Here is a 12665-nt window from a genome sequence, read left to right on the forward strand (position 1 = left end):
CTGTAAGCCAAGGGCAATGCAAAAAATTATAAATGTATACCCTAACTTACTGGTAATGTACAGCATGTATTAGATCAATAAAGGACAAGTTGTTTTCTCTAAAGAGAATTTGGCACTCAATTCATGCTGCGCAAGCCACGTGCAGTAGGGTTACAGAGAAATATCATTTCAAATCCTGGCCAGAGACCATAGGCAGAAGTGAGACTAGTTCGGCCTCAAAATTAAAGGCCTCTCACTACGTACACAACAGAAGAAACCTGTCAATCACCAGAAACAACAGCCAGAAGCGGGCTAGGAGCTGCAACGTACCAGTCTGGTCTCTGTCTATGGTCCCCAGATGGAAATTCAAACTATTTTTTCTCCGAAATGCCAGAAAGTTTCAGAAAAAAAATATACCTAATCGGGCACCCAGGCTCCAATTTATACTGCCTGTGGTTTGGGCAGCATGAATAAAGTGACAGGTTCCTTTTAAGCGCTGTGTCTGAACAGCAGCTGATGGGGTCTCACCAATCAGATCAATGGCTACTACTTGGGGAAATACTCAGCGACTGATTATTTTCATTTTCCTTCAAGTATTACACAGCAGTCACTAAAAATATCTTTCCAACTGATCTGTACTGTTTGCTTACGGTATACTTACCCCAGTACCTGCATCTCCTCTCAAACCAAACATTCTGAAAACATTGCTTCGAATGAGACAGTCAATTAGAATTTCTCTTTTATATTTCCTCCCGAGCGACAATTCAGAAAACCATGTGTCGGTCCAGCCTACATATGTGCCCAATACTTACCTGTTGTGTTAGGCTGCTGCATATTTGTTGTACCATAAAGTGACAAGATGGAGTCTTTAGATAAAGGCTTTTTAGTATTTTCATCAGACTTTGTAGATGGTTCAGTAAATAAGTCTAAGTCTCCAGAAGACTGAGGTATGCTGGGAGCTGCTGGGGCTGTAGATGTAACCTTGAAAGAATAAAGGAAAAGATGTGTTAGCAAACAAATTCTCAAACCAACGTGTAATATAAATGGATAACTAGACCAGCTAACACTTGATAAAGGGGTGGTCTAGCACCCAAAATGTATTTTTTAACTATCAATATTTACACCCTAAACACTTTTGTAATTACCTTTATTATAAAACATCGCACTTTCCCCATCTACCTACTCTCTAAATGTGTTTTTTACTGTACTTTCTGTGATGTTTCATTTCAGAGGAGTCTCAAACATGACATCACAGGAGGCTGGGGCTGCACTCACTTCCTGCAATATCTATCACCCCTACTGGAACACTATCAATGGGATGCGCTGGAAGTACTTACTAGTATCTTGCATCGCCGCCTCCTCCACATCCTGGATCCTGCGTGATGGACGCTGCGGCAGATATGAGTGCAGCACCAGCTCTCTGCTTCTGTCTCCGCCATTGCCGTAGCTATTATTAAATACGTTGTCATCAGGTGACAAAAATGGAAGCAGTGAGGGACACTAGCTCCAGTGCCACCCCACAACTTCCAGCACAGTTCTCAAACGAGTCATCAACATGGGGGGCGGCGCTGGTATCAATCACTGCTTCTATCACCACCCCCTGACAACAACTTGTTCGAAGGCAGTACTAGAAGCTGTTGGGCAGCAATGATGTCACTTACTGCTTCTAGCTCTGCCTCCCTGATGACAGACTTCTTTCACAGAGTGTACAGTGGTGGCAAAGACCGAAGAAGAGAGTAGTCGCAGTCCTCACATCTGCCACTGTGTTCATCACCTAGGATCAAGGACTAGGGATGAGCAAATATGAACCAGAAAATTCGACATTTGAACCGGAGAGAAAAGGGTTATACCAAACCAGCCACCCAATGAGCCATTGTCCTGAATGAAAGCATATCAAAATTACTGTGCTTTGAAATGCTGCCATTCCGGCAGGTGGAGTCAGACAGATTTTTTTTAAATGATGTTGGTGGCAGTCCCACAATACCTTGTTCCCTGGTCCGCATCCGGAGCTTCCCACAGTTGACAAATCTGCTGAAAAACTTCGGGATGTAGAGACCACTCTCCGGATGCAAGACCCTGCCGGCTGAGAAAGTCTGCCGCCCAATTTTCCACGCCCGGGATGTGGACAGCTGAAATCACCGAGTGGTTTGCTTCAGCTCACTGAAGAATGAGCCCCTCCTCGTGCATGGTTGCTCTGCTGCGGGTGCCCCCTTGATGATTTATGTAAGCCACCGCCGTGGCGTTGTCCGACTGAATACGGACGGGGCAGCCAGCTAGAAAGTGATGAAACTTCTGCAGAGCCAGCCGAATTGCTCGTATCTCCAATAAGTTGATCGGGAGGCGTGCCTCCTGTGGCCACCACCATTCCTGGGCTGTGTGGTAGCGAAACACCGCTCCCCCACCGAGGAGACTGGCGTCGGTTGTCATTACCAGCCAATGATCTGGGGGGAAAGGTTTCCCCTGGGCCCGAGAGGAACTGGTTATCCACCATCCGAGCGACTGCCTGACTTGAGAGGACAGTCGGCTCCGCCGATCGAGCGTAAAAGGAATCTTGTCCCAGGCTGACAAGAGAGCATGCTGCAGGGGGCGAAGGTGGAACTGGGCGCCAGGTATCGCTTCCATTGCTGACACCATTTTCCCTAGAATCCTCATCCCGGATCGGATGGTATGAGGGACTGGTTAGCGAGGTGTCCGGACTCCCTGCCGGAGAGCTAGCGCCTTTTCCTGAGGGAGAATTACCAACCCTCGGCAAATGTCGAAGATCATTCCTAGGAAGGTGATCCTCTGAGCTGGCATAAGGGATGACTTCTTTGCATTGCCAACCAACCTAAGCGGGCAAGAGTATCTAGTGTGATGTTGACCTTTCCTTCGCATGCCCTCATTGACAGGCCCTTGATCAAGAGGTCGACCAGATAAGGCAAGACGACTATGCCTCGAGAATGCAGTGTGGCCATGACAACTGCCATAACCTTTGTGAACACTCTGGGAGCCGTGGCTAGCCCGAAGGGTAGCGCTTACGAACTGAAAATGTTGTTCGCCGATGGGGAAGCGTAGAAACCTCTGATGAGGAGGAAAAATGGGAATACGCAGATGTGTGTCATGGATGTCTATTGAGGCCAAGTATTCTCACTGCGCCATGGCCGATATGACTGAACGGAGAGACTCCATTAGAAAATGTCTGATCCTGATGAATTTGTTGAGAAGCTTCAGGTCCAAAACAGGCCTGACAGACCCGTCTTTTTTGGGAACCGCAAAAAGGTTGGAATAGAACTCCTGAGCTCTTTCGTGTTCCGGCACTGGAACACTGACTCCGTTGTGCTGGAGCAATTTGATGGCTCCCAATAGAGCCCTTGCCTGGGTATCCAACCTGGGAGGCCGGGAAGAAAAAACAGTCTTGACAAATTCTGACAAATTCTACTCTGTGACCCGAGGCCACCAATTCCTTTCCCCATGCGTCGTGAGCGACACTGACCCAGACGTAGTGAAAACAGAGTAGGCGGCCGCCCACCTTGCCGGTGTCGTCTAGTAAAGGCCTCGAGTCATTTGGCAGACGATCTTTGGGATCTGGATCCCCTCGATCTGGGCTGTTGAGTATGCATTCTCCCCAATGGATTGGCTCTATATGAGACCTGCCGCTCCCTATCCTGGTTGGGGCGGCCTGAGGCGGCAGAATTGGCCGCTGTAGTCCACCTGGGGTTGCGAGGCCCGAAAACGTGCCTGAAAACGGGTGACGAAAAAGCGTTTTGACCTTTTGTTGAGGGAGAAACCCGCTCTTCCCTCCTGTGGAGTCGGAGATAAGTTGATCCAACTTCTCCCCACATAGGTGGCTGCACTGATAAGGCAGGTAAGTCAACGACTTCTTAGAAGTAGAATCGTCTCGCCATGTCCTTAACCATAGGGCTCTTCTGATAGAAATTGCATTAGCGGCAGCAAGTGCCAAGCAATTGTCCGCATCCAAAAACGCATTGATTACATAGTCTCCGGCCATCGCCATCTGACCTGCGACCTCCGAAATCTCTACAGGTAGATCCTGCTGCTGCGCGACCTTGTTTAATGTTTCTGACCATGATATCATAGCCTTGGCTACCCAAGTTGCTGCGAATGAGGGAGCGAGCGCTGACCCAGACGCCTCATATACTGAGCGAGCTAAGCTCTCTATAAGGCGATCTGTGGGATCCTTAATTGAGGAAACACTAGGGACGGATAGCAGGGTCTTAGTGGCTAGGCACGAAACCGGAGGATCCCCAACAGGGATTCCATCCATTTTTTACAGAGGTCCGGAGCAAACGGATACCTTGTGTCGAGTGCCCTTTGACCCGAGAAACGCCTGTCTGGATGTTCTCTGTGCCGCTGCACTATGTCCTCAAACTCCGGGTGAGAGGAAAAAATTCTGTGCGGGTGCTTCACTTGCTTAAATGCCATTTCATGCCCCGTATCCGCTGGAGTATCCAGGTCAAGGGGCTCGTCTGAGTCGCATTCTGAGGTCTGCTCCCTATCAACCACTGGTGACGGGGAGTGAGAAGCAGAACTTACGGATGCCAAGGCACCGGATGGACCGGGGTGACACCGCGTGGATTCGTTTCCCTCGGGTGAGAGCGGCCCCTGCAGGTGAGGGGCTCTTGTGAGGTGGAGGTCCCCTTTAAGGCCGGCAAGCCACTGTCCCTGCCCCCATCTGAGGCCTGAAGAGACTCAATTGCATGAACTGTGACAGTGATAGGACCCACTCTGAGGAGCTTGGCACACTGGTCGCGGTCGCAGGGGAGGACGGACACTGAGGTTCTGTTAGGCGTCGGGTTGCGGGCGCTGTACAGCGGGAATCCCGAGCCTTGTCCTCTGTGGTCTGCGCACACCAGTATTGTGGGTTCGGTCGCAGGGGAGGGCTCCTGGGCACGATTGGAGTCGCCGGCTCTGCAAAATCACTTGCTCTGCACCCGCAGAAACGCAGCCCAACAAGAGATGCATGCTTTCGGACATGCTGTATCTGTCCGCTGCTGGGGATAGGGGGAAGGAGGTAGCACCTCGTTTTCCCTCTGGTCTCCCGGGCAGCACTTACTCCAGTCCTGTGCCCCCCCGTTCCTGGACGCCTACGCACAAAAAACGCGCACCACCAGCCGTGGGGCGGACTGCCAGCATATAAACCGGTCCAGGGGCGGTATTTCCGGGTCTGCGGCCTAGCCGCGCTCCGAAGCTGGGGACTAAATTTATCCCTCGCCGCCCAGACCTGGGGGGCGGGCAGCCGGAAGGGACGCGCAGCCTGGAGGCGGAACCTCCGGTCGCAGCCTAGCTTCGGCTAAAGCCGCGGCCTCAATTTATCCCCTGCCCGCGATCGGGGGGCGACTCCATGGCGCCACAAAAATGGCGCTACTTACTGGCGCGGGCTTCTCCACACCGCTCTGCAGCCACTGGCCGGCTGACAGCTAAGGGCTCCAGCCCCGGATCTTCGCCGCAGGAGCCCTCCCAGACCTTCTCCTCACTGACGATCCTCTTCAGCTTCCCAGCTCTGGTATGTGAGGGGGCCTTGACAAAATAGGACGGTGCAGGCACCCTAGCTCTATCTAACCCCTTCAGGGGGTGAGGAGAGGGACCGTCCGCCGCCTTGCAGCACCGCAGTCTAAGCAGTGGGGGCCGCACGGACTAGTCTTGTGCCTCTGTACAGCCCATGGTTTTAATACCTAGGGGTGGTCAGGGCTAAGTCCGGCATTGTGTCCCACGTCGCGGGAGAGGATACATGGAGGGACACTCGCACGTGCTCACCCGATGATGGTTTGGGGAAATCGGACCCTTTCAACAGGATCCGTTGCCCCTGTCTCATCTTCATAGACCGTAAAAATAAAATAAAAAAAGGTCTGGGGAAAACGTCCCAGATATGTCCCACGGTGCAGGAGAGGATACGTGGAGATGATACTCAACACGTGCTCGCCCGTTGATGGTTTGGGGAGATCGGACCCTTTCAATAGGATCCGTTACCCCTGTCTCATCTTCATGGAGAAAAAAAAAAAAGAAAGTCTGGAGCAAAACCAGACGTGTGTGTCTCCATGGACACTAAGCAAAAAACTGAGTTCCGCCCGCAATAGGGGCTAGGGTGTATACGACGGAGGAGGAGCTAACCTCTTTTTTTTCCACTTAGTATCAGCCTCCTAGCGACAGAAGCATACACCACAGTATCTGTGTCCCCCAATGAGGCGAAGGAGAAATTTCTAAGCTGCTTCCTAGAGCATACTCTGACCCATGGTCTATGGGTTAAATTTGTTAGCTACTAATGTAGGGGTACTGTGCCCAATGGTCAGTGGGTGAATTCTGTAAGTTGCTAATGTAGAGGTACTGTGCCTCATGGTCAGTTGGTGAAATTTGTAAGCTGCTTTTTAGAGGATACTCTGCCTCATGGTCTATGGGTTAAATTTGTAAGCTGCTAATGTAGGTGTACTGTGTCCAATGGTCAGTGGGTGAAATCTGTAAGTTGCTAATGTAGAGGTACTGTGCCTCATGGTCAGTTGGTGAAATTTGTAAGCTGCTTCTTAGAGGGTACTCTGCCCCATGGTCTATGAGTTAAATTTGTAAGATGTTAATGTAGGTGTACTGTGTCCAGTCAGAGGGTGATATCTGTAAGCTGCTAATGTAATGGGGCACAGTACTCTGGTCAGTGGGTGAAATTTGTAAGCTTCTAATGTAAGGGTACTGTGCCCCATGGTCTGTGGGTGAAATCTGTAAGCTTCTAATGTAAGGGTACTGTGTCCCATAGTCTGTGGGTGAAATTTGTAAGCTTCTAATGTAAGGGTACTGTGCCCCATGGTCAGTGGATGAAATTTGTAAGCTTCTAATGTAAGGGTACTGTGTGCCATGGTCTGTGGGTGAAATTTGTAAGCTTCTAATGTAAGGGTATTGTGCCCCATAGTCTGTGGGTGAAATTTGTAAGCTTCTGATGTAAGGGTACTGTGCCCCATAGTCTATTTGTTAAATTTGTAAGCTGATTCTTAAGGGGTACTCTGCCCCCATGGTTTGTGGGTGAAATTTGTAAGCTGCTTCTGAAGGGGTACTCTGCCCTATGGTTTTTGGGAGAAATCATCAAGCTGCTTCTTAGAAGGTACGCTACCCCATGGTTTGTGGGTGAAATTTGTAAGACGCTTCTTAGGGGGTACTGTGCTCCATGGTCTGTGGGGGAAATTTGTAAAGCTGCTAATGTAGGGGTACTCAGCCCTATGGTCTCTGGGTGAAATTTGTAAGCTGCTTCTTAGGCGGTACGCTACCCCACGGTCTGTGGGTGACATTTGTAAGCTGCTATTGTAAGGGTATTGTGCCCCATCCTCTGTGGGTGAAATTTTGAACTGGACTGGAAATAGTTAGTTACAGTCTCTGAGGGCAGTGTTAACATTTTTAAGTCATTCATTTACATTCCATTTTTTCACTAGAGGTCCCATGGCCTTTGTGCACAATCAAGCTGCAATGTGACCACTACAGCCAATCAATAGCATCAATAACCACATACCACGCTACCGGCATCATAAGATTGCTGAACAGTAACACAAATAGTACATAACAGGGAGATCACTACAGAATGAAGGTGTGACTCTATTGAGAGAGATATTATAATATACACACAGTCATGGCTGAAAGTGTTGGTACCCTTGAAATTGTTCCAGAAAATTAAGTATTTCTCCCAGAAAATTATTGCACTTACACATGTTTTGTTTTACACGTTTATTTCTGTTGTGTGTAATGGAACACCAAAAAAAACAAACAAACAAAAAAAAACAACTAAGGGGAAAAAGGCAAATTAGACAATTTCACACTAATCACCAAAAGTGGAACGGACTAAATTGTTGGCACCCTCAACTTAATATTTGGTTGCACACTTTTTGGAATAAATAACTGCAATCAATCACTTCCTATAACCATCAACGAGCTTCTTACACCTCTCAACTGACATTTTGGGTCACTCTTGTGGAAACTGCTTCAGGACAGGACAAAAATATTCAAGTTGTTCCACAGGAAAAAAAAAATGTGATCAAGAACTTATTATAGATGCCACATACTCAAAGTGACATTGCTTTTGCACAAATTGGTAACAGCAACAGAACAGTTATAATCGGAATAAGAAAACCAAACCTAGAATTCATTAATTATCATGTGGTCCTCTTTAGGTATTGTACAGAGGCTGCAGTAATTACTATGCATATAAACCCAACAATCGGGATCTAACAAATACAGAGCTCATTTTCCTTCGGGCAAGCACTACAACATGTAACTATTGCAGCTTGCCTGTTCTTTCCCGTGAAAACAATCTCCAGTCTCATGAGTACCGAAATTTGCGCAGATTCATCCAATTTATGAAAAAACATTGTGCGCCAATTTTATTTGACTTCCCACGCCTCTGCATAAAATTGATATCGTCTAACCAGCTGAATGTCCTGCTACACTGTAATGCTTGGTACACAAGAGGTACAATGAAGGCATCATAGCACCATAATGTGAAAATCTCAATATTTAATGTCTCAGGATCATACGGCCGAACCGATTTTTCTAGTTCAGTAAAGAATGTGTCATTGTACTTGTATCACCATCACAAAAACGTTAAGTTTGATGAGGCAAAAAAAAAAAAAAAAAGAACTCCACAAAATCTGTTAAAGATAATAGTACATGCAGGATGATCTTCCTGATAACAGGATACAGAGTAAGACTATGTACTATGGCTACTATGATCGTTTGCACTTTAATAGGCGACTAGAAGCGGAAGATTGCTACATTGAAGCACAAGTAATTACCAGGTAATAAATGCTACAGGGCAGGATGAAAGCTGCGCTCGCTATAAGTGGAGAGAGAACAAAATTGGAGAGCATCGAGAACCGCGAGTGAAAGATTTCACTAAACAGAGCCAGGACTGTCAAGCAGCATCATCAGCGAAAAACAAATGGACATTATTTATCAGAGCGGAATAGGAAAGGAATGTGTACGGGAAGAAGATGCATGCGCTAAGGTGCAGAGTAGATCGAACACACGCAACGAAAAGATTTTTCTTCATTTTTCGGGCATGGGCTTTAGACGTGAATGGTGATATATGTGGAGGCAGATCTGCTGAAATCTAAGCTTACACTGTTGTATCGGCAGTGTACAGCCGACCTTTACAATTCTGCAAAGCAAAGAATTCTCTTTATTGATACTCTCCATTACGTAATGATACTATGCAGCAGGATTCAATAATCCGTTTCCATTTATAGTCGGGCTGAAGAAATGCACAGGAGACAGCAAACCACCAGACCCAAACATTGGCATTTATAGATTTGTGTAGTGTAATGCACAATGAATTGATGGTGTAGTACACATTCCAATAGAGGAACTTCTCACCGTGCGCTGAGCACCTGTAAGAGCCTGCTCAGACGCTGCTGAAAAAATATGCAAGAGGTGACATGCTGAAATTTCAGCTAGCACGTATGACCAACAAAATGTACGTCTTTTCTAAACGATAATGGGATGAAGCTCCAAAGAATGCCTTCAATTTATACAATTTTTTGCACAGTGTAAAGGGGATTTTTAAAAATCTCATTCACATGAATTGAATTTCCCCACTGAAACAAAGCAAAATTTCACTTCACCGCCCCAGCTGGTTTTCACCTTCAAGACCAGGCCAAAATTTTACACTTCTGACCAGTGCCAATTTATGTGGTAATAACTCCGGAACGCTTCACCGGATCCCGGTGATTCTGAGACTGTTTTTTTCAGAACACATTGTACTTTACATAAGCGGTAAATTTAAGACAACATTTATTGTGGTTTTTTTTGAAAATATCAAAATTCTGCCCAATAGTTTGAAAATTTCGCAATTTTCAAACTTAACTCTGGTTTAAGGGAATACAAATTATGACATACTAAATAGTTAATAAATAATATTTACAACTTTACATAAGAATCATTTTTGAAAAAAGTATTTGTTAGGAAGTTAGAAGGGTTAAAAGTTTATGCAAAAATGTCTTGTTTTTCCAACAAAACTAACATTGAAAGTTATCACTTTTCCACAGGTAAGGGTCAAACCATTGGGATCCCCACTTATCTTGAAAATGGGCCCCTAAAATGTCCCGTTGGACCATTGCTCCATTCATTCTCTATGGAGCTGACCGACAGAGATAGCTGAGCACTGTAGTTGCCCAACAGTGCCATAGAGAATGAATCTAGCGATGATATGTACAGTACAGACAATGAGTTTGGACACCTCCTCATTCAAAGAGCTTTCTTTATTTTCATGACTATGAAAATTGTAGATTCACTCTGAAGGCATCAAAACTATGAATTAACACATGTGGAGTGGAATTATATAATTAACAAAAAAGTGTGATCTCATTTGGACTCATCAGACCAAAGCACAGATTTCCACTGGTCTAATGTCCATTTCTTGTGTTCTTTAGCCTAAACAAGTCTCTTCTGCTTGTTGCCTGTCCTTAGCAGTGGTTTCCTAGCAGCTATTTTACCATGAAGGCCTGCTGTACAAAGTCTCCTCTTAACAGTTGTTGTAGAGATGTGTCTGCTGCTAGAACTCTGTGTGGCATTGACCTGGTCTCTAATCTGAGCTGCTGTTAACCTGCGATTTCTGAGGCTGGTGACTCGGATGAACTTATCCTCCACAGCAGAGGTGAGTCTTGGTCTTCCTTTCCTGGGGCGGTCCTGTGAGCCAGTTTCTTTGTAGTGCTTAATGGTTTTTGCCACTGCACTTGGGGACACTTTCAAAGTTTTCCCAATTTTTCGGACTGACTGACCTTCATTTCTTAAAGTAATGAAGGCCACTCGTTTTTCTTTACTTAGCTGCTTTTTTGCCATAATACAAATTCTAACAGTCTATTCAGTAGGACTATCAGCTGTGTATCCACCAGACTTCTGCACAACACAACTGATGGTCCCATCCCCATTTATAAGGCAAGAAATCCCACTTATTAAACCTGACAGGGAACACCTGTGAAGTGAAAACCATTTCCGGTGACTACCTCTTGAAGCTCATCAAGAGAATGCCAAGAGTGTGCAAAGCAGTAATCAAACCAAAAGGTGGCTACTGTGAAGAACATACAATATTTTCAGTTGTTTCACACTTTTTTGTTAATTATATAATTCCACATGTGTTAATTCATAGTTTTGATGCCTTCAGAGTGAATCTACAATTTTCATAGTCATGAAAATAAAGAAAACTCTTTGAATGAGAAGGTGTGTCCAAACTTTTGGTCTGTACTGTACATACGAATATGCAAGTTATGACCAATCCCATAAGTAGGTGAATAACCCAAACATACAAATTTTCAGCTGCAGATTTTGCCATGGAAATGCACATCATCAGTGACAAAATAAGCACAGGATACATGAAAATGTCACAGAGTTTATCCTATGCATTGTAAAGCATGAAATCTGCTTTGAAAATCCACACCACAAATAGAAATGCAACTGAAAATAAAAGGCAAAACTTCGGTTGCAGCACTAATCTCATTCAACTCGCTTCTACATAACTGACTGGGGATTTTCTGCCTGCAAAATTTTCGGTCAATATGGCCAAGCGAGGGCTTGTTTTTTGCGGGATGAGTTATACTATTGAACCACAACATTGGCATTACCATATTGTGTACTGGAAAATTGGAAAAAATTCATAGCGTGGTGAAATTGCAAAAAAAAAAGTGAAATTACACTTTTTTTAAACACGTTTGCTAAATGCTGAAACTGACCTGCAATTATGATTCCCCAGGTCATTATGAGTTCGCAGATACCAAATATGTATAGGTTATTTTTTATTTATGTGGTATAACAAAAAAAAGATGCCATTATCTGAGACTCGTAGAGTCTCCACTTCTTGGGATCTGTGTTTGAGTAAGGGCATATTTTTTGCACGCCAAGCTGACATTTTATTGATATCATTTTGGGGTATATATGATATTTTGATCGCCTGTTATTGCATTTTATTACAATATTGTGGTGACCAAAAAAAACGTAATTCTGGAGTTTTGATTTTTTTCTTGTTGCACAGTTTACCGATGGGATTAATTCTTTTTATATTTTGATAAATAGGGCAGAATTAGTGATGCGCTTCTGGAATCGCATTTCACCCACGGCTGTTAACATTTTAAATGCTGCTGTCAGAGGTTGGCAGTGGCATTTAATATGTTGACAGCCGCGGGTGGCTTGAGATTCCACCCGTGGCTGTGAGGGGTACATGTCAGCTGATTAAATCAGCTGTCAAGTGTCAGAAAACATGCAGGCTCAGTGCTGGAGCCTGCACGGAATGCAGGGACACGACCTATCACATATAATAGAATTAGACTTACCGGTAATTCGGTTTCTAGAAACCTTCCACGACAGCATAGGAGGAGGTAGTCTCCACGCCCTAATGGGGGACAGGAAGCACGAGAGGTTAAAAGGTCCCTCCCTCTCACCAGTGACTTACAACTGATTACCATAGCACCGGTTACCGTTAAGATTCTCAGAATTTGTCCAAGAATACAGGGAGGGAAATAGTGGTGTCGTGGAAGGTTTCTAGAAACCGAATTACCGGTAAGTCTAATTCTATTTTCTCTAGCAACCTTCCACGACAGCATAGGAGGCATAACAACCTATACTGCACTAGGGGGGGACAACAGCCTGAAGAACTTTCCAGCCAAAGACTAGATCCCTGTTAGATACAAGGTCTAATCTATAATGTCTAGTAAAGGTATGTTAGGCTGGTT

At 45.4% G+C, this 12665-nt stretch overlaps 1 protein-coding gene across 3 annotated transcripts in view; it reads right to left on the bottom strand.

Annotated features, from left to right (window-relative positions):
* Nucleotides 1-12665, bottom strand: part of SMAP1 (small ArfGAP 1) — a 341686-nt gene that overhangs the window by 13222 nt on the left and 315799 nt on the right. For all 3 annotated transcript variants that reach the window (XM_073569371.1, XM_073569373.1, XM_073569372.1), the window contains one exon: nucleotides 792-960. In XM_073569371.1, the coding sequence (XP_073425472.1) occupies nucleotides 792-960 (169 nt within the window). The remainder of the gene's footprint in view (nucleotides 1-791; nucleotides 961-12665) is intronic.

Source organism: Dendrobates tinctorius, unplaced genomic scaffold, assembly GCF_039654945.1.
Source record: "Dendrobates tinctorius isolate UK_male_01 unplaced genomic scaffold, ASM3965494v1 ptg000024l, whole genome shotgun sequence".
In the NCBI taxonomy this organism is placed as follows: Eukaryota; Metazoa; Chordata; class Amphibia; order Anura; family Dendrobatidae; genus Dendrobates; species Dendrobates tinctorius.